This window comes from Poromitra crassiceps (assembly GCF_964638095.1).
Source record: "Poromitra crassiceps genome assembly, chromosome: 2".
In the NCBI taxonomy this organism is placed as follows: Eukaryota; Metazoa; Chordata; class Actinopteri; order Beryciformes; family Melamphaidae; genus Poromitra; species Poromitra crassiceps.
This window is the reverse complement of record NC_139624.1, coordinates 10,757,546-10,781,034: the sequence shown is the minus strand read 5'-3', so window position 1 is coordinate 10,781,034 and position 23,489 is coordinate 10,757,546. Positions and strand designations below refer to the sequence as shown.

General features: G+C 43.0%; 1 protein-coding gene across 1 annotated transcript in view; it reads left to right on the top strand.

Annotated features, from left to right (window-relative positions):
• The first annotated feature begins 613 nt into the window (after positions 1 to 613).
• Positions 614 to 23,489, top strand: part of riok3 (RIO kinase 3 (yeast)) — a 55,586-nt gene continuing 32,710 nt past the window's right edge. The window contains exons 1-7 of the mRNA XM_083650881.1: positions 614 to 917; positions 6,461 to 6,582; positions 7,386 to 7,528; positions 8,008 to 8,115; positions 16,943 to 17,052; positions 17,820 to 17,963; positions 21,011 to 21,138. Of these exons, the coding sequence (XP_083507007.1) occupies positions 879 to 917; positions 6,461 to 6,582; positions 7,386 to 7,528; positions 8,008 to 8,115; positions 16,943 to 17,052; positions 17,820 to 17,963; positions 21,011 to 21,138 (794 nt within the window). The 5' untranslated portion in view covers positions 614 to 878. The remainder of the gene's footprint in view (positions 918 to 6,460; positions 6,583 to 7,385; positions 7,529 to 8,007; positions 8,116 to 16,942; positions 17,053 to 17,819; positions 17,964 to 21,010; positions 21,139 to 23,489) is intronic.

Sequence of the window (23,489 nt, the reverse complement as noted above, 5' to 3'; positions counted from 1 at the left end):
TTGTATATGCTATAAAAAGAAAAGGAGAGCTTACACAGCCTTGAGGGGCTCCCGTGCTTATGACCTGTATGTCAGAGAGAGTGGAATTAACTTTTACCTGCTGTTGCCTTTCTATGAGAAAAGCACTGTACCATCTAATTATGTAAGGGTTGACATCCATCTGTTTCAGCCTGTTTAACAGGATCTGAGGGAGAATAGTATTAAATGCTGAGCTAAAGTCCATAAACATCAACCTAGCATACGCTGAGGGATTCTCAAGATGCTTTAAGATCAGGTGAGTTGTAGAATTTAGAGCATCATCAGTGCCTCTACCTCTATTATAAGCAAATTGGTGTGGGCATATGGAAGCCAAAGGCAAAATGCAGAAGCTGTAAACATGCTACTGACTTTTGCCACTTTAGTAACATATTCTATTTTGAGGAAAATCAAATGATAATTTCGGCACATTTTTGAATACAGTAAAATATCACAAAACAAAGGCGCTGTGACTTTTACTTTGAAGAAGTAATTCCATTAATTTTGACCGGAAGTGCGTGCCCTTGTTATGTGAAAGGTTCACACGGAGCTTCCTCCTCCTCCTGCCTGCTCGTTCCTCCCACTTGGACCAGCACAGCGACAAGTTCAATTCCACTTACCTCTTTTTCAGCCTTTACATTTCCTCAAATCTTTGTAACAGTTTTGTAAATTATCTTTTTTATATTTATTGTACGTTATACAACGGTTATTTATACGTGTCACATCGTGCGACGTTTGTTTTTCGTCATAATTCTGTGACATTTCTCGCCGTATCGGCTCCGAGGCTCGCTAACATTAGCTCTCCTGCTACTAGCCAACATTCACTCTTCAGGGAATCACTTGACTCAACATTGTCCTAAATCATGGATCAGATAGGAGTTACTACAGACACGCACACAAAGGTCAGTCTCTCATTTGGCCCGGCTAGTAGCGCCTTTCGGAACTGTGTCGTTCCCTTCCACGACCACGACACAGTTCCGAAAGGGGCTGCTAGCCCGAACTAGCTTCTGTCAACTCCACAAAGCTAAGTTGGCTAGCTAGCTAGCTTGCTAGCGTAAGACACTGTTATCCAATATGTCCTGACAGACCTTTAGCCATAAAAGGCTCAACTCGGTTACAACGGTTGAGACAGAAACGGTCGCAGGGAGTGCCGTAATAGTGTCTTTCGGCCTGACGTTACATAACATAGCAGTAAGGTGACTTGCTGTTCGGACTACATACAATTCTCATTTTAATATCTAAACGTTAGCTAACTTTATCAGCAATAAAACTTGTCTAGCAACGTTACTGGACTAACAGGAGGGGGCATGCCCGGGCTTGTCTCACTTTAGTTTGCATTCATTTCCATTATGTTATGCTTCTATAACTTCCCCATGTATGTCCTATCTCTATCATACCTGTGTATATTCTTGTTATATTCTTCTATTTTAAATTGTAGACAGAAAAGTGCCATAGGAAGGAATAGTTTTATTTATGATTTTTGAAATGGCCTCGACTCAGCCTTCATATATAATTTGTCATTATTGTTTATAGTCAGGGATCCACAGGCCCAAAAGCTCAAGACAATGGGTTGAACCTGACATGGCATGCTATACTTTTTGTTTGTGTTTTATCTCTTCATTTGGACATTAAGGTCCACTGAATGAAAGGTCTGCTCTGCCGGAAACCTCGCGAAAAAAAGTTGTGGCCATTTTTGTATATGAAGCCTTTATTTTTTGACCGAAAAATGTGAAAGAGTTATTTTTCCTCAAAGTCCTCAGTGGGTTGCGTAGGCTGTCAATAAATTCATCCCAGGTACACAGAACATGTGTGTTGACAACACCAAGTTAAGAAATACACTTACAAAACCTTTCCAAATGATTTATAGCCATTTTCTATTACAAAAAAGCACTCGTTTTTTGAATTTTCTCCATTATTTTCATCTTTACTTTGTTAGTAAGCAATTATATCCTGAAATATGACATCAGCCAATGTGTCATTCTTTTCAGCAGATATTATAGTCATTCCACACTAAAGATTATTAAAATCAACCCAAAATCAATGGATCTGTGGTGATTTTATTACCTTTATGCTCGAAATTCCTGGAGACATGTTTTTAGTTTTAACAAAACCCTGTACCCCAAAGACAATACTTGTAACACAAGAAATTCAAAACAACAAAATGATTTTAATCACAAAATGTACACTGGATGACAAGCCAAGAAAACAATTATTGTTATACAGCTTTGGATAGATTGTGAACAGTATCTAGAAAACATTAAATTAAACATTAGCTGAACAAAATTATTGAACACAACACATTAAAAAAAGAAAGAAAAAAGACTGGCAACAAGGTCTATAATATAACAAAATTACCTTTGCAATGAACAAAATAACTCAATCACTGTCACTGTCTTCAAGTGTGAGTTCAATACTTGAACATTTATTGGGGTCCCCAGTGCAGAGACATGCGATGACACACTTGACATTGGCTCTCACACAAGAGCATCCTCGGGCACACATGCTTTTCTTGCAGTGACAGTATTTGGTGTGTTTGAATTCTGCAGGTTTTGCCTCCTTCAGCATCATGGTTGCCATCAGCTTACCACTGACAAGCTCTCTGCCGAAGTCAGTGGCAACAGGGTAGGTTGGGTGAGACATGTGTGCTCGCTTGCATACAGCCAACTGATGCAGGGCTCGGCGAAGGTGTAACTGGAACGAAGGCATCTTCGGTAGGTGGAAGGCAACGCATGTCTCCTTTGATATTGCCAAAGAGATGGGCTCGCAGTGCATCCAAATTACCACTGAAGTCACTCCTCTCATTCAGTGACACCATGTACCGCCTAGCCGCTGTCACAACATCTTTAACATCCAGGCTTTCCCCAGGGTTACCGTATCTGCACAGGGGCAGAAGGTCTTCCAGGTGATCAATGGCAGTTTTGTAGGCATGCTTTTTTCCTCTTCTGTAGAGCTAGCTGTAGAGATAGCTCACTGTGTCACATCCAGTCAGTAGGTGCTGAGGAGCATGGAGGAAAGATCTGCAGCTTGAACATCAGGTAGATATCCATCTTCTTTACCCACAGCTCCTGCAGGCCATCCATGTGTGCAATGTAGTATATGCACATCATGATCACGTCTGTGTCAGTAGCCACCACTACAGCCCGTTTGTGGTGCAGATGTTGTAATGAGTATGCAATGTGGGCAAACATCCTGGTATCTGCCTCCTCATGCTTCTCACAGGATAGTTCTGGAAGCTCAACCTGACAATCTGCTTTTAACAGAACAGTGCGACCAGGATCACGGAAAATTACATGGATGGCCTGCAGGAGCTGTGGGTAAAGAAGATGCAATCGCAGACGCCCTGGCAGTGAACTATGATGTTCAAGCTGCAGATCTTTCCTCCATGCTCCTCAGCACCTAGTGCTCCGTAGTACAAGTATCACGTGTGAAATTCTTGTGCTGTAGGCTCCGTTACAACATAGTGCAAATAACAGTATAACAGTGCAAAAACAGGGCATATAGATGCAGTAAAACAAGAGAACAACAAGCAATAACAGTAAACTTTTCCTTTTCTTTTCTAGCGTAGACACCTTAAAACATAATTAAACATTCTGTTTGCACAGGTGCAAATAACATAGGCATAATTATCATATGTAATGGTAGCAGCTGCTACATGATTGTTTATTTGTGTGTGTTAAGGAGTCTCGTGGCCTGCGGGAAGAAACTGTCCCTCAGGCGATTTGTTCGTGCTTTTGGGACCCTGTATCTCCTCCCTGAGGGTAACAGGGAGAACAGGCTGTTGTGGGGGTGGTATGTGTCCTTGATGATCTTCAGGGACCTCCTGAGGCACCGCTGATTGTACAGTTCCTGCAGTTCTGGTAGCTCACATCCTGTTACTTGCTGGGCCGCGCGCCTCACTCTTCTTAGCGCCCTGCGGTCCATGGTGGTACAGTTCCTGTACCAGGTGGTGAAGCAGCCACTCAGCAGGCTTTCAATGGTGCCTCTGTAGAAGTCCCTGAGGATTTTTGGCCTTAGCCCAAATTTCTTCAGGCGTCTGAGTCCGTGTAGTCGCTGTTGGGCCTTTTTGACAACGGTGTTGCCATGTCAGGTCCTGGTGGATGTTGACTCCCAGGTACTTGAAGCTGTCCACCTTTTCCACCACTGCCATTGATGGTGATTGGGGGGTGTGCGCCCCCCCCCCCTCCTGTAGTCTACAATGATCTCCTTGGTCTTGGAGACATTTAGAGAGAGGTGGTTGTCCTGGCACCATTGTTCCAGGGCCCCCACCTCCTCTCTGTAGGCCGTCTCGTCGCTCCTGGAGATCTGCTGTGTCGTCTGCAAACTTCACGATGGTGTTCGAGTTTGAGTCGCCACGCAGTCGTGGGTGTAGAGGTCGTACAAGAAGGGGCTGGAGACGCATCCCTGGGGCGCTCCTATGCTGATGGTCAGTGGGGAGGAGGTGAGGTTGCCCACTCTTACCACCTGGCGGCGGTCTGTCAGAAAGTCCAGGATCCAGTCACACATTGCTGTGTTTAGTCCCAGATCCTTGAGCTTGTGCTGTGACACAGTGAGCTATCTCTACAGCTAGCTCTACAGAAGAGGAAAAAAACACGCCTACAAAACTGCCGTTGATCACCTGGAAGACCTGCCCCTGTGCAGATACGGTAACCCTGGGGAAAGCCTGGATGTTAAAGAAGATGTTGTGACAGCGGCTAGGCGGTACATGGTGTCACTGTATGAGAGGAGTGACTTCAGTGGTAATTTGGATGCACTGCGAGCCCATCTCTTTGGCAATATCAAAGGAGACATGCGTTGCCTTCCACCTACCGAAGATGCCTTCGTTCCAGTATGCAAGCGAGCACACATGTCTCAACCAACCTACCCTGTTGCCACTGACTTCGGCAGAGAGCTTGTCAGTGGTAAGCTGATGGCAACCATGATGCTGAAGGAGGCAAAACCTGCAGAATTCAAACGCACCAAATACTGTCACTGCAAGAAAAGCATGTGTGCCCGAGGATGCTCTTGTGTGAGAGCCAATGTCAAGTGTGTCATCGCATGTCTCTGCACTGGGGACCCCAATAAATGTTCAAGTATTGAACTCACACTCGAAGACAGTGACAATGATTGAGTTATTTTGTTCATTGCAAAGGTAATTTTATGTTATATTATAGACCTTGTTGCCAGTCTTTTTTCTTTCTTTTTTTAATGTGTTGTGTTCAATAATTTTGTTCAGCTAATGTTTAATTTAATGTTTTCTAGATACTGGTCACAATCTATCCAAATTAAGCTGTATAACAATAATTGTTTTGTTGGCTTGTCATCCAGTGTACATTTTGTGATTAAAATCATTTTGTTGTTTTCAATTTCAAGTATTGTCTTTGGGGTACAGGGTTTTGTTAAAACTAAAAACATGTCTCGAGGAATTTCGAGCATAAAGGTAATAAAATCACCACAGATCCATTGATTTTGGGTTGATTTTAATAATCTTTAGTGTGGAATGACTATAATATCTGCTGAAAAGAATGACACATTGGCTGATGTCATATTTCAGGATATAATTGCTTACTAACAAAGTAAAGATGAAAATAATGGAGAAAATTCAAAAAACGAGTGCTTTTTTGTACGGTAATAGAAAATGGCTATAAATCATTTGGAAAGGTTTTGTAAGTGTATTTCTTAACTTGGTGTTGTCAACACACATGTTCTGTGTACCTGGGATGAAATTATTGACAGCCTACGCAACCCACTGAGGACTTTGAGGAAAAAAAACTTTCACATTTTTCGGTCAAAAAATAAAGGCTTCATATACAAAAATGGCCACAACTTTTTTTCGCGAGGTTTCCGGCAGAGCAGACCTCTCATTCAGTGGACCTTAATGTCCAAATGAAGAGATAAAACACAAACAAAAAGTATAGCATGCCATGTCAGGTCCTCTCAAATTTTGGGTGACTGGATCCCTGACTATTAGACAGCTCTGGTCCAGTCAAGCAGCACCTTTGTGGACTAATATTGTCAATTTGGGACACAATTTGGTTTTTGAATCAAATTGTTCAAATAAAATCCACCCATTTGTTTTTTATCCGATTAATCTAAGAAATAATCAACAGATTAATCGATTATCAAAATAATCGTTAGTTGCAGCGCTAAATATTTGGGAAGTTGAATTTCAAGTTCAGCATTAATACATGTTACCTTTTTTGTCTTAGATTTGCCTTTGTGGGTTATTGCAATATAAAACTACATCATGTTATACACTTTATTCTGTTATTCGGCTTGGTACACAGTGGACTGCAGTAGATCCTTAAATCTCTCTTTGTAGAGAATCGATTCTTGAATCGAGAATCGATGGAATTGAGAATCGATTCTTGAATCGAGAATCGATTGTGGAATCGGATCGTGACCCCAGGAATCGGATCGCTGCTTAGCCGGATCGGAGCACCCCTAACTAACTTGTGTGTGTGTGTAGCCTGTGGGCCCGTGGGGCACGGTGCCCCCAGCGGCTCCCTCCTGCTCTCTGGCTGAGGTGATGAGCGAGCAGCTCGCCACACAGCTGGACGAGGAGAACAACGCCTTCCCCACACTGCCAGAGTGAGTCCTCACCACCCTACCTGTGTGTGTCCTACCTGTGTGAGAGTGAGTCCTCACCACCCTACCTGTGTGTGTCCTACCTGAGTGAGTGAGTCCTCACCACCCTACCTGTGTGTGTGTGTGTGTGTGTGTGAGAGTGAGTCCTCACGACCCTACCTGTGTGTGTGTGTGAGAGACTGAGTCCTCACCACCCTACCTGTGTGTGCGTGTGTGTGTGGGATTGAATAGAAAAGCACTTTTATGATTTTTGAAACGTCATTTCAAACGTCAGAAAAGTGGTCCTCGTTTGTCAAGATTATCTTGATGAACACAAACTTCGCTGTTTCATAAACTTTTGTTAACCACAGACCTTATTTAATGCATTTAACCGAAATCCCCATACTAAAATCAAATAGCCTTACGAACCAGCGTGCTGTCAGGGTCTGGTGCTGTCAGGGTCTGGGTAAGCCTACAAAAACACATCGTCCGTGCGCTATTCTATCATCCATGAAGGTATTCTCCGCTCCAAGATTACACTCGCGACTCATATCACTCTGCAGACAAGACGTACCGTCGATTGTGTTAACTAGCGGGCTTGCTACCTCGGCCCTGCAGCGCGGCTTATGCGCGGCCTCGCCCAGAGCTCAGCTGCTTTGTGGCCTCGCCTGTTCTATTGGCACGCGGGTGTGTTTATTTTGTGGTAACAAGCAGCTTGCTATATCAAGATATCAATTTGGAATCAATATTTGTCTTTCTCCCTCTTTACTTGTCTTGATGGTTCTCTGTCCCTCTCCGCGTCTCTCCCTCTCTTTCTCAATCTCTAGCCCCGGTGCAGATCTGCTGTCAGGGGAGGACACGGAGACGACCAGCGACCTGATGCTGGCTCAGATGCTGCAGATGCAGTACGACCGTGAGTTCGATACCCAGCTCCGCCTGGAGGAAAGGAAGTTCAATGGAGACAGCAAAGGTGGGATATCACAGAATAATAATCTCACTTGTATAGCCGCTTTTAAAACCGTTAAGAACACAGAAACAGACAACATTATCAGCAAAAGCAATCCAAGTAAGGTAAGAAATATAATCTAAATAATATAAAATATAAATATAGCAATAAGCCATAAAAGAAGCTCAAAAACAATACATTGCATCATTTGCTGTCACAGGCTTCTATTGTACTGGAACATCTAGACACCTTGAAACCCCACGAGAATCACCAGTGAAAGAAAATGTGTGTAGAGAATAGAGATGGGTATCGTTTGGTATTTTGGGCAGGTTACCTAAATGAGGCACCTAATTCTGCGTTGCAATTCTGTACCGGTTGTAAAGATACTGGTACCATAGTAATACCGGGTTTTGCTACCCAACCATAGTAGAGAAGAGTGAAGAAATGCTAAAAGTATAATGAACGTTTTAGAGACTTTCCTGTGTCTTCGTGTGTATGTCCAGTGTCCATCTCCTTTGAGAACTACCGCATGGGCCATCCGTATGAAGACAGCGACAGCTCGGAGGACGAGGTGGACTGGCAGGACACCAGAGACGACCCTTACAGAGCCGGTAACAGACTTCTATACCACTATATCTGTCCTACAGAGCCGGTAACAGACTTCTATACCACTATATCTGTCCTACAGAGCCGGTAACAGACTTCTATAGACGAGTTTCCTGGGCCGTTCCTAGGGCGGCGCCATAGCAGCCTTTCGTGTCCCCGGCTTCCGTTTAAGTCCACATTGCGTCCACAGCAGCGAGCACATCAGAAGGCAGCAGCCGAAATATCCAAACTTTTTTACAACGATCGATAACATCAGCTACACTAACGTTAGCAGACGTTATTAACAATGGGTTATTCTGGAACACATTGTGCAGTGCGTGGCTGTCACAAAACACAGTGCGCGTTTCCATCCACTGCTATTTTGCGAATTATAGAGCTGACAATCACCTTGTGTTTGAGGGTGTCTGAGCTGCTGATCAGCTGCTAGACCCGATATACAGCTCTGTTAACTCATTGAGTGCCATGGACGAGCATGTTCGTCATTTCGTTTAGTAACGTAGAGTGACAAGGACGAGTATGTTCGTCAATTGCGTTTTTTGACGGTGGGACGTGGATCAAAGCATCAGGCATCTCCTGTACAAATATGGGAGCTATTGAAGGTGTATAACCTATTTTACGGACTCATTAGGTGGCGACAGTGCTCTCCAGATTACAGAAAGGTCCGGAAAACTGCAGGAAAAAGCCGTGATCAAAGAGAAACCGATGCATGCTGCAGCCAGAGCCATATAGATTGCTCTGTCTGCAGCTGACAGTTGGCTGCGAACATCAGTCAATCCGCGCCCACAACTGAGCTCCTCTGCCTCTGTCTGTCTGCATATAGTTTCTCCACACGATTACCCGCCAGAAAGGCAGCACCCGACGCCGAATGGCCAAACCTTTCCCTACAGTCCCGTTTGCGCAAAAACGGAGGCTCCGAAAATAGACTGGGTGCGTGTGGGGAGGAGTTTGCAGCTCAGGGGGAAAGAGGGGGGTGGGGCACGCAGGCTCCACAGAACTACACCACGTCACTACATCAGAAAATATTAGCTAGAGTCAGTGAATGTGCTTGAAATGCTGCATTTCACAAAAGGCTGAATATCTCAGCTTATAATTTGAAACCTGTCTTTTTGCTCAAAACAGCCTATCTTCTCCGGCTCATAACTAAAGAACGGAAAATGGTATCAATAAACTTTTTTTTGCAGATGATAGAACAGGGTCTCCTCGTTCTTTGTGCGTGTTCGGTGTTTACATAGTAATATCACACAATATTCTGTGGGCCTCGAGAAATCACTGAAAACGCTCTGAAACTCTGGCACTGGGAGCTTCCGTTCTCCAAAAGTGGCTGGCACTCAATGAGTTAAACACCTCTAACGTTATTAATTTAAAGATTCTTGATGATCTACAAGTAGACAAAGGTACCATAACGCCATTTCTGGATTACCCGGTGCGACTCGGCAAACTAACGTTATAATCCCAACCCGATCTCCCAATTTTTTTTTTAAATAGCAACGTTTGTGGACCAACGTTGCTATGTTACAATTTCGTCTCCGAAATTGTAAAATGGTAATCCATGGAGCAGATAGTAAGTGAATACAATTTCATTCAAGTCTAGAAGTGAGTCGCCTTAAAGTTAATATCCCAGTCTTCTTCTGTTTACCACGGCGGGTATTGTGCTGCGTATTTACCATGATTTACCGTGTGTAGCCCTATTGTGTGGAGGCTACACACGGCATGTCATGTTTTGCAGTGATCAAGGCAAACTGGGTTGTTTTTGAATGGAGAGACACCTAACGTTAATCTGGCTGACTGTAAGAGAGGAGAGGACAGTAAACTAACGTTATAGTCTGACTGACTGTGAGAGAGGAGAGGACTGTAACCTAACGTTAGTCTGACTGTGAGAGAGGAGAGTACTGTCACTGTAACCTAACATTAGTCTGACTGACTGTGACAGAGGAGAGGACAGTAACCTAACGTTAGTCTGACTGACTGTGAGAGAGGAGAGGATTGTAACCTAACGTTAGTCTGACTGACTGTGAGAGAGGAGAGGACTGTAACCTAACGTTAGTCTGACTGTGAGAGAGGAGAGTACTGTCACTGTAACCTAACAGACTGACTGTGACAGAGGAGAGGATTGTAGCCTAACGTTAGTCTGACTGACTGTGACAGAGGAGAGGACTGCAACCTAACGTTAGTCTGACTGACTGTGACAGAGGAGAGGACTGTAACCTAACGTTAGTCTGACTGTGAGAGAGGAGAGTACTGTCACTGTAACCTAACATTAGTCTGACTGACTGTGACAGAGAGGACTGTAACCTAACGTTAGTCTGACTGTGAGAGAGGAGAGTACTGTCACTGTAACCTAACATTAGTCTGACTGACTGTGACAGAGAGGACTGTAACCTAACATTAGTCTGACTGTGAGAGAGGAGAGTACTGTTACTGTAACCTAACGTTAGTCTGACTGACTGTGACAGAGGAGAGGACTGTAACCTAACGTTAGTCTGGCTGACTGTGACAGAGGAGAGGACTGTAACCTAACGTTAGTCTGGCTGACTGTGACAGAGGAGAGGACTGTAACCTAACGTTAGTCTGGCTGACTGTGACAGAGGAGAGGACTGTAACCTAACGTTACTCTGACTGTGAGAGAGGAGAGTACTGTTACTGTAACCTAACATTAGTCTGACTGACTGTGACAGAGAGGACTGTAGCCTAACGTTAGTCTGGCTGTGACAGAGGAGAGGACTGTAACCTAACATTAGTCTGACTGTGACAGAGGAGAGGACTGTAACCTAACATTAGTCTGACTGTGAGAGAGGAGAGTACTGTTACTGTAACCTAACGTTAGTCTGACTGACTGTGACAGAGGAGAGGACTGTAGCCTAACGTTAGTCTGACTGACTGCGACAGAGGAGAGGACTGTAACCTAACATTAGTCTGGCTGACGCTTCGGAGCTTTTGAGATTGTTCATCGCGTTGCCGTCCACCTCCATTGATTCCTCAAAATACGCTATAATCCTGCCTGTAGTTACGTTCGGCCATTTACACATATTATCTTCCCATGTGTCCACTGTCAACGGGTGTGTGATAGACACTCTTTCGTTAGACAGGAGACTCAGAGAATTATCCCAAGTTTGCATTTTTTCGGTGGTCGCTATGGCTACTACGGTAGTACGTTACGCTTCTCTGTATTCACAAACACCGGAAGCGACAGACATATCGCGGCCAAGTCCGGAAGCAAACCGGAAGTGCCCAGGACACTCGTCTATACCACTATATCTGTCCTACAGAGCCGGTAACAGACTTCTATACCACTATATCTGTCCTACAGAGCCAGTAACAGACTTCTATACCACTGTATCTGTCCTACAGAGCTGGTAACAGACTTCTATACCACTATATCTGTCCTACAGAGCCGGTAACAGACTTCATTACCACTATATCTGTCCTACAGAGCCAGTAACAGACTTCTATACCACTATATCTGTCCTACAGAGCCGGTAACAGACTTCTATACCACTATATCTGTCCTACAGAGCCGGTAACAGACTTCTATACCACTGTATCTGTCTTACAGAGCCGGTAACAGACTTCTATACCACTATATCTGTCCTACAGAGCCGGTAACAGACGTCTATACCACTATATCTGTCCTACAGAGCCGGTAACAGACTTCTATACCACTATATCTGTCCTACAGAGCCGGTAACAGTCTTCTACACCACTATATCTGTCCTACAGAGCCGGTAACAGACTTCTATACCACTATCTCTGTCCTACAGAGCCGGTAACAGACTTCTATACCACTATCTGTCCTACAGAGCTGGTAACAGACTTCTATACCACTATATCTGTCCTACAGAGCTGGTAACAGACTTCTATACCACTGTATCTGTCCTACAGAGCCAGTAACAGACTTCTATACCACTATCTGTCCTACAGAGCCGGTAACAGACTTCTATACCACTATATCTGTCCTACAGTGCCAGTAACAGACTTCTATATACCACTATATCTGTCCTACAGAGCCCGTAACAGACTTCTATACCACTATATCTGTCCTACAGAGCCGGTAACAGACTTCTATACCACTATCTGTCCTACAGAGCCGGTAACAGACTTCTATACCACTATATCTGTCCTACAGAGCTGGTAACAGACTTCTATACCACTATATCTGTCCTACAGAGCCGGTAACAGACTTCTATACCACAATCTGTCCTACAGAGCCGGTAACAGACTTCTATACCACTATCTGTCCTACAGAGCTGGTAACAGACTTCTATACCACTATATCTGTCCTACAGAGCTGGTAACAGACTTCTATACCACTATATCTGTCCTACAGAGCCGGTAACAGACTTCTATACCACTATCTGTCCTACAGAGCCGGTAACAGACTTCTATACCACTATATCTGTCCTACAGAGCTGGTAACAGACTTCTATACCACTGTATCTGTCCTACAGAGCCGGTAACAGACTTCTATACCACTATATCTGTCCTACAGAGCCGGTAACAGACTTCTATACCACTATCTGTCCTACAGAGCCGGTAACAGACTTCTATACCACTATATCTGTCCTACAGAGCCGGTAACAGACTTCTATACCACTATATCTGTCCTACAGAGCCGGTAACAGACTTCTATACCACTATCTGTCCTACAGAGCCGGTAACAGACTTCTATACCACTATATCTGTCCTACAGAGCCCGTAACAGACTTCTATACCACTATATCTGTCCTACAGAGCCGGTAACAGACTTCTATACCACTATATCTGTCCTACAGAGCTGGTAACAGACTTCTATACCACTATATCTGTCCTACAGTGCCAGTAACAGACTTCTATATACCACTATATCTGTCCTACAGAGCCCGTAACAGACTTCTATACCACTATATCTGTCCTACAGAGCCGGTAACAGACTTCTATACCACTATATCTGTCCTACAGAGCCGGTAACAGACTTCTATACCACTATATCTGTCCTACAGAGCCGGTAACAGACTTCTATACCACTATATCTGTCCTACAGAGCCGGTAACAGACTTCTATACCACTATATCTGTCCTACAGAGCCGGTAACAGACTTCTATACCACTATATCTGTCCTACAGAGCTGGTAACAGACTTCTATATGACTATATCTGTCCTACAGAGCTGGTAACAGACTTCTATACCACTATATCTGTCCTACAGAGCTGGTAACAGACTTCTATACCACTATATCTGTCCTACAGAGCCGGTAACAGACTTCTATACCACTATATCTGTCCTACAGAGCTGGTAACAGACTTCTATACCACTATATCTGTCCTACAGAGCTGGTAACAGACTTCTATACCACTATATCTGTCCTACAGAGCCGGTAACAGACTTCTATACCACAATCTGTCCTACAGAGCCGGTAACAGACTTCTATACCACTATATCTGTCCTACAGAGCCGGTAACAGACTTCTATACCACTATCTGTCCTACAGAGCCGGTAACAGACTTCTATACCACTGTATCTGTCCTACAGAGCCGGTAACAGACTTCTATACCACTGTATCTGTCCTACAGAGCTGGTAACAGACTTCTATACCACTATCTGTCCTACAGAGCCGGTAACAGACTTCTATACCACTATCTGTCCTACAGAGCCGGTAACAGACTTCTATACCACTATATCTGTCCTACAGAGCTGGTAACAGACTTCTATACCACTATATCTGTCCTACAGAGCCGGTAACAGACTTCTATACCACTATATCTGTCCTACAGAGCTGGTAACAGACTTCTATACCACTATATCTGTCCTACAGTGCCAGTAACATACTTCTATATACCACTATATCTGTCCTACAGAGCCCGTAACAGACTTCTATACCACTATATCTGTCCTACAGAGCCGGTATACCACTATATCTGTCCTACAGAGCCGGTAACAGACTTCTATACCACTATATCTGTCCTACAGAGCCGGTAACAGACTTCTATACCACTATATCTGTCCTACAGAGCCGGTAACAGACTTCTATACCACTATCTGTCCTACAGAGCCGGTAACAGACTTCTATACCATAGGCTGTCAGGTCTCATTGAACTGAAGAGGCGAATAGTCGTTATATTGTTTATTCCGCAAACCACAGGAGAAAGATTAGTGGATTATGATGCAGTGTCTGTCATGTAATGTCACATATGTCTGTCAAGTCAACTAGTGGTTTTGATAGTTGACTACTCTGTGAAACCTCTACTAGTCTTCACTAGATTTGTCACAGTGATGCGACGTCATTTTTACACCAGTTGTGCTTCCCTGCTCGAACCTTTTCATACCGGTTATACCATCTTTTTCCACTCGAGGGCGCTCTGAGCGCTATAATCAGTCACAACTTATTTAACACTGGAATGGCCACTCTTAAGTTTTAATCATCAATATATTATGGATGGTACACCTTATATCAGGGATACTCAACTTGCTTTGCCTGGGGGCCACTTTCGTGAAATTATAGAAGGCCAGGGGCCAGTTAATAAACAAACAATATACATTTTTCTGTAGCAGATTGTAGGTTTTTGGGGTGTCAGCCCGAGTTTAATCTGACAATGTTGTGCACACCGGATAGTTAGTTAGGTTAAGTTAGTTAGGTTAAGTACATACATAAGTGCCTGGGTAGCGAGCAGACGGCGGTATTTGACAATTTAGCAGCTAAATCATAGATTATTGAAAGATATTCCATATTCCAGACTGAAATGCTATAACAGAAGTGGAGTATTGGCCAGAATGACATGAACATTTGGACACTTAATCAGCAGGTATCTTGCATGTGCACTGTAAAAAAAAAAAATGCAATTCCATGGCGGGCCACACAGGGGCCGCAAGTTGAGTATCACTGCCTTATATGATGAAATCAGGCTTTGTCATTTGAAACTTCTTAACTCATTGAGTGCCATGGACGTCTTTCGACGTCCAATTAAATAGTGACGTAGAGTGCCACGGACGTCTTTCCACGTCCAATGCGTTTTTTGACAGTAGGACGTCGATCAAAGCCTTCCGCATTTCCTGTACAACTATTGTAGCTATTGGAGGTCTATAACCTATTTTACAGAACCCTTAGGTGGCGACAGTGCTCTCCAGGTTAACAGAAAGGCAGAGAAAAACAGAGAATAAGTCGTTGGGGAAACGGAAATCGCATCGCATCCGTATGCATCGATATGCATGAAGCGTTTTAACGTTAGATGTGCCCGCAGCAGCCAATCTGCTCCCACAATTGAGCTCCTCCATGTCCGCTGCGACAGCCCATTCGCATGATCAGCCGTGGAGTTATTATTCTCAACTGGAAGCATAGGAGCCGGTGACAAGCACACGCGGAAGGCTGTAAAAAAGCTGGGTGTCGCGCACCCTTCACAGTGCAGAGCAAATTCAGCAGAGAGCCACCTCCCATACAGGAGGAGTGTGCAGTTGAGGCGGGGCGGGGCGGGGCGGGGGGGGGGGGGGGCACGCAGAGCAGCACACAACACTGACCCAGACAGACCCAGGCAGCAGGACAGGGTTGGCAAACGCAAGCCAGAATATCCGATGCCCACCAGCAGCAAATCAAGAAAGCAAAGAAGCTGCAACCAGCAGCGCACGCAGGGGCCAGCGCTGCTGGTTGCAGCTAAAAATATTATTCTGCCAAACAAAATTCCCTGGCCTTCACTGTTTTATTGAAGGAAATTATTTTTGAGGTGTGACTACATCAGAAAATTAGCTTCAGAGTCAGTGATGTGTTTGAAATGTTTAATTTCACAAAAGGGCCATTATCTCAGCTTCTAGAAAAAAACTGCTCTTTTTTGTTAAATCAAGCTATCTTCTCCGGCTGATAACTAAAGAACGGAAAATGATATCAATAAACCTGTTTTTGCTGATGATAGAAAAGAGTCTCATCGTTCTTTTTGCGTGTTCATTGTTTACATAGTAATATCACACAATATTCTGTGGGCCTCGAGAAATCACTGAAAAAAGCTCTGAAACTCTGGCACTGGGAGCGTCCGTTCTCCAAAAGTGGCTGGCACTCAATGAGTTAATGTGAGATTTCTCTAACCCTGTTGAGCACTTGGATATAAAGTTAGTTAACATGCAGAGCCTAAACTGCATATTGTCCCTGAATCTGATCACTCAGCACTCTCACTGTAGGACAAGTCATTCATCACAAAGTCACTCACCTTAAACAACCACCGCCACAAACCAACTGTCAACCTGTGGAAAACACAGTCCATTTTTTTCATATGCATTATTGCGTTTTGTTTAATCCCCCCCCCCCCCCCCCCCACACACACAAAAAGAAATCGGGCACAGAAACCTTGCACACTGAGTTTGATGCGTTCTATTTTCATGTTCGTCGTTCTATTTGCAATGCGAGACAAATATTCGTCCTCTCCACATTACAACATGACAGGGGACATGACAGTGTTTGACCTGCAGCAGCGGTGATGTGGACTGGAAAAGGCAGATGGCAGCTAGTTGGACAATTAGTAGCCATATCTCACTGGACAGGGGCTCCGTACTGGCTTTTAGCTCGCCAAGCCGGCTGTGGAGCCCCGTGGCCGGGTGCTGCAGCACCAGTGAGTGGAGCGAGCACCGATGTCTCTCCAGCTGCCTCTCCGCTCAGACCCCCCCCCCCCAAACACAGACACACATGGGTCAAACACCTCGCAAAAGCCTTGGGACTGATGTGAAAAACGCAGAAAATCTAACCTGTTCTGAGAACTTTACACGGACGAAAGTCAGTGTGTGATTTATTTTTAAATGTGCGACAATTTTGGACGAAAAAAGATGTACTTGGAGTGCAAAAGCCCTACGACTGAACTGTGCGTCTGTCTTGGCCAACAGAGAAACCCCAGACTACGCCCAGGAAGGGATTCACAGGGAAAGGCAAGAACATCACCACCAAGCATGATGAGGTGGTGTGTGGCCGCAAGAACACCGCCCGCATGGACAATGTGAGACGGCTTTATACTTACAGATGTGTCAATATATGGTTGAACCTTGAACAAATTGATACAAAAGGGTTTTCAATGGATTCTGCTACCAATCGGCTAAATAACATACTAGGAATCTAGGAAAATCTGACTTCCGGAAAGAGGTCATTTTCAAGATGTTTGAATGGTTGTCATTTTCAAGATGGTCATTTTCTGATGGCTGCCGGGTGCTTAAAATGGCTATATCTCAATTACTATTCCACCTAGAAAGGTGGTTTTTGTGTCTAACCCCAGGTTTAGTGCTCAATGAATACAATTGAATCAGCGAAATTATGATCAGGTAATTAGTTATTGACAAATCCAAGATTCCGTCCCATGAGGGTGCCCTCAATTCCAGTGAAATAGGGTAAAACTTTTACTTATATTAAGAATTTGTTTTTGTTTTTGTTTTCTGAAATGTTATTTTTAAATATGCAAATAAGGCATTATCTAATTAAATATACACTAATTTGCATACACTTCTTTCCAGAACAGAAATCCGAACATTGGAAAAATTCTTGTTTGATTTTGTTGATATATTAGAGCCAAAGGTTTTTACAGAGGGCATTTTGGAGATCTCCTCAATCATACTGTACATGATCATGCTAGGGCCACAATATATTTATTTATTTTTATTAAATATTTTTCATCTCTCCCAACTGTTGGCTGCTTGTAATGTTGCTAATTGAGGAATTGAAGATGACTCTGCTGTTGATCTCATTGTGAATCATTGATCACCCCCCCCCCAGTTTGCTCCAGAAGTCCATGTTGGAGATGGAATGGGGATGGATCTGAAGTTGTCCAATCAGGTGTTTAACTCTCTGAAGCGTCACTGTCAGAACGAGCAGCGGCGCAGTGCCAGACTGCACGAGAAGAAGGAACACTCCACCGCCGTGCGTTAACACACTCTCTCTCTCTCTCTCTCTCTCTCTCTCTCTCTCTCTCTTTCTCTCTCTCTCTATCTCTCTCTCTCTCTCTCACTCGCCCCTTTTATACAGCCTGTTAAAGGCGGGATCATTGTGGCGTTGTTACGCATCGCCTCCTGTTTAAAAGTCATAAGGACAGAATGTTGTGTCATTTTGTTCCGCCACTGGAGGCAGTATCAGCCCCGAATCAACGTCTGTTTAGGCGAGCTGGGAAGCTCAGCTCATTCACACAAAAATGACAGGAGGACTGAGGGGAAAGCAGCTCTGAGATCAACTATCAGAAATAACTTAGCCAAAGCACTGTGTATAGTTCAATACAGCAGTAACTTAGCCAAAGCACTGTGTATAGTTCAATACAGCAGTGGAATCAAAATAATACAAAAATAAAGTCTTCCCTGTTGTTCCCTTATGAAAAACAAATATAGTATTCCTGTGCATTTACAGCCTACTAAATAGCCTCTATCCTCTAGGGGTGGGGATCACCAGATGCCCACGATACGATACTAAAATGATACTTGAGTCACGATACGATAGTATTGCGATATCGCCGATATTGCGATATATTGAATATTGCGATATATTGAATATTGCGATATTTCTATATATTGTCTAACTCCTTTTCCTACCTTTTCCTTGACCTCACCGGAAGTAAAACATGCAGTGTTTTTTCGTTTTGTTTTGTTTTTGCCCAAAATGTAGGCTACATTATTAAGCTTCTCTGGACTCAATACGCCACTGCAGGCCCGGACTGCAACATTGGGCGCTTCGGGCAGATGCCCGGTGGCCTGGCATGGCATGGCATGGCCTGCAAAATTTATTTTATTATTATTATTATTTTATATCGATACTTGGCGTCCAAATATCGATACAACATCGTCAGGCAAAATATCGCGATACTATGGTGTATCGATTTCCCCCCCCCCACCCATACTATCCTCCCTATCCACCTTATTTCTAGCTGCCATGATGCCTATGGGTGCTTCTTCTGGTGTAATAGACTGTTTTAACTTGACAAAAAAAACATCTATGAGGGTTTTACAGCAGAGCCATTCTGCTCTACAGCCGTAAGGCTTAATATGTCACTTTTATAAGTTTGGAACAAAATGTAGATGTCAAAGTTATTTACGTCATTTAGATTACTCATGTGCTCAGTTTATCAAGATAATGGCTATTTAGAAATCTGGTTTTCGTTTTCAGCTTTATTTTATGCATTAAATGTCGTTCGGGTGCTGGGATAACGTAATGCATTATGGGTAGTCAGCTACTGTGGCTATGCTAGCGGTAGTGATGTCACGGTACCAATAATTCAGTAGTCGGTACCGATACTAGTGAATTTCCACGGTACTCGGTACCAATTTCGGTACCACGGTAAAAAAAAACAGACTGATATTTCTTCAACATATTCTCCTTTATTAAAGTATGCAACCATTTCCAATGAACAAATGGCATGTAGCCTTCAACTTTAAAACAAAACAATGTGCTTCTGCTTACTTCTTACATTCAACTCTGTATGGCAGTGAGTGCAGACAGTGCAACACCAGTGGCATGTAGCCCTCAAGTATTGTTTATTGAATTAAAAAAAGAAAAAGAAAAAATCGATACCCTCGGTACCATGCAAAAACAGGTACCGAAGTACCGAAAACAATGTAGTACCGACTAAGTACCGAAGTACCGAAAACCATGACAACACCAGCTAGCGACTAACGTTAGTTACTTTACATGGCAGTAAAACGCCACTGAATTGCCAAATTGATTTAACTTTGAACCATTTCGAGTAACACTGTTTCCATACGGACCCCCAGCGTTGGTTAGTTGTTTATAACGTGACTATATTTATAATGTTTATAATGTACTCCGGTTTATAATTCGGGTCTGAATACAGCTGAGTATAACAAAGGAAATGGCAAGCTGCAACAATCAAGTCACGTTAAACCGGACCTTGTGCCCATAATTATTTTACAGTGGGGCATTCAAAAGTAAGGTGGATACCTGCCTATAGGAATATTCCAACGTGATAAGCTGCTAGCAGACGGAGACGGAAATAGTAAATTATCATATGTTCACTAACTCATCACCATGGCAGGAATAAGGACTATGTGACACTGTGTGGAAATAGCTCCTGCATAGGGGTGGGGCAAAATATCGATACTCACGGTATCGCAATATTTCCACTTGCGATACGTTATCGATACACTGGCACCAAGTATCGATATGTTTATTTAAATCTTTTTTTTTTTTTTTCTTTTTTTTTTATAAACAGGCTAAAATATTATGCTGTGTGTGGTAGTTGAAACATAGTTTCAAGTTGACGTTTATTTATGTTTGTAGTTGAAACAAAAACATAAATACTGTAGGCTACATGAATGGAAATGATTGATCATTAATATCTACTTTAGGAATTATATAGGTAGGTAGATTATATAGGTTTTCTTGTTTTAATAATAATAATAAAAAGACAATGTGTAACTTTTCCTCCGTGGTATCGAAAATGGTATGAGTGAGTGAGTGAACTCTGAGAGAGTTCATGTCAATTCTGCTAATAAATACATAATACCTGCTTCTTGCCTTTTAGGGGTATTTTTTTCTCTTCAGTTACACAGATATCGTGATGTATCGTAGGTTAAATTTCTTCCAATATATCGATTATCGCAGAATCGCTGTATCGTGATAATATCGTTATCGAGGGCCAAGTATCGTGACCATATCGTATCGTGAGTTACTCCACGATTCCCACCCTTACTCCTGCATGTCAGCTAGATTTTAGTCACGCAAATGGAGAGAATAGGTTGGGTTTAGGTTTTGAAGAATGGATTCAATATAAACCGTTTTAGCTCTCTCTCATATACACTACCAAGACACTCTATCCATTATCACACATACTATCACACTGACTCTCTCACATGCACACTATAAAAACAGAAGTTACACACACTCTACCTGTAAGAAACTCTTTATACTTTGCCCCTCTCTCCTCTCTCTCTCTCTGTCTCTCTCTCTCCTTCCCTCCCCCTCAGGAACATGCAGTCGACCCTCGCACTCGCCTGCTGATGTACAAGATGGTGAACGCCGGCGTGCTGGAGAACATCAACGGCTGCATCAGCACCGGAAAAGAGTCTGTCGTCTTCCACGCCAAAGGAGGGAGGTGGGTGGAGAGAGGGGAAAAAGGGAGGGAAAGAGGGGTAGATGGATAGAGATACCTTTTTTACATCAACAGTAGCACTTACCCAGCTACTCAGGAAAGCAGCAGGGCGTGATCGGCCTTTAAACTTTTAGATCGCATCTCGGGATGGGCATTTGAATACATTTCCATAATCGAAATTCGGGAAAATGAACGATCAATTATCGATAATAATAATACTAATAACAAATATATATATATATATATATATATATATATATATATATATATATATATATATATATATATATATATATCGTCGCTGTCGCGGCAGGACCTTCAACAACAGCAACAGCAACAACAGCAACTTTTCAGGAAGTTAAAAAAACCTGTTTGCTCTTAAAATACTGAACCAAACGTCATCAAAGTTGGCACATGTCTTAATTATAGTTAGTTTCCTGGGTTAGTTTAATGTGTCATTACTTTATTAGCCCATTGATACCTAAGCACGTTCTCTAGAGTGGCACTCTATAAACCTACTGCATGTTTGTAAACAGCCCCTGTAAACCAGACGTTTTGTGCTCAACTTGACAGAGTGGTCGGCGTTCACTAAAGCCTTCATATCTCAGGCTCTGTAGCACATAGAAACATAAAATAAAAAGCATTTGAGAGCTTAACCCTTTGGCTTTTCGTATTATATTTGCCCTAATGTTAATTTATTTTTATTTTTATCTTTAACCCCTCAAAATAAAAAGATTCTAACGCATTTTAAGAAATGTTAATAAAGATTACGGCAAATTTAACCCTTTCAAATAAAAAGCCACGGGTTTAAGCTCTCAAATGCTTTTTATTTCATGTTGGTAGCTACTCTAGAAGCTGAGGAAATAGGTTTTGTTGAACCCTTGACAATTACTGCACAAAAGTAACGTTAGCGATCTCCGTTTTGCAGGCGTCTTGAAATACGGCAAATTCGCCAAAAGTCACTCACCCAATGAGCCTTGGCTAGCGTGTCAACAGTCACATCATAATCTGGGTGTGGAATCTTCTTATTCATTGATGTCTTCATCCTCAAAGTTCAGTTCATCACTTAGCGTTAGCATTAACTTAGCTTACTGTCTGAGACGCGGCCATGCAGAATTGCCACCGTGCAGCAGAAGAACGTGCAGTAAAACCTTGAGGCTATTGCAGATTGGAACATGAGATAAATAAATCTGAAATTAGGTCAGCAGCATTAATTTCATCCTCTAATATAACTAGAGTTGTATGGGAAGTCTTGCTGGAATGCCGGCCCTTCCTTGATTTGTCGTGTAGTTCGAGCTTTGGAAAACTGTCCACACCGTCGAGGCAAAAATAAAAATAAAAAACTACAAAACCCACAATGCATTTCACCTCCGCCACATCTATTTCAGCAAATCATGATGCATTTCAGCCGTCACATGTCTTGAAACAACGATATACACGTACCAGAGCCGCGTCTGTGTTGCAGCCGGCATGAAAGGTAAAAGGACACGCCCGTTGCCGTCGGTGTCAAAGGGATATACACGCAAATGCTGCATCCGGTATCAATGGGTTAATATCTTACGTGGATAAGCTCAAAGTATGTTGTTTGTTATCAGTCCGACTTGGAAGCACTCTCTCCCGGCCAGTCAGGCGCTGATGGCCGCCTCCCCTCTGCACATGCACGAGCCGTAAGCTCCGGGCCGTGGGGGCGCGCACAGCCGTGCATCAGTGCTTCTCGCCTCTCGTGGCCGAGGGGAAAGCTTTGGGATGGGGATGAGAACTGTCTGTCATAACGTTAACGTTACTTTATTCTAGGGATGGGCATCGAATTTCGAATTTTCGAATAATCGTTGTTATTATCAAGGTCGACTTTTATTATTGAAAGTCGAAATTCGGGGGGGGGAAAAATTAATAAATTGTGAGTGAAATGTTGCATTGTCTCCCCTGATTCTAAGTATAGTCGAATCGCTTGGTTTGAGCAAGTAAAACCATTTTTATAAGCATTTTAAGCAAGGTTTATGGTAAAATGAATGGCGGATGAAATCCCATGAAGAGGGAGAGGGGGTAACTTTGGCACCCCTTTGGCACTCAGACCTGAGCCTACTAAATATTTAATGAACCACTCATGATTGTCAAAACAGTTTTTTATTTTCGAAAATGTCAATGTCATGTAACATGTTCTTTACTTCAGTGGTGCAATGCTTGTTTGAGCTAAAAATCCACAGCAGAAGCTTTTTCTATTAATAAAGCCTTAGACTTAGAATCAGGGGAGACAATGCAACATTTCACTCACAAAAAAAATAAATATATATATACATTTTTAATTTTCTTTACATTTTTATTTTCGAATTTTGATTAAAAGTCGACTTTGGCCA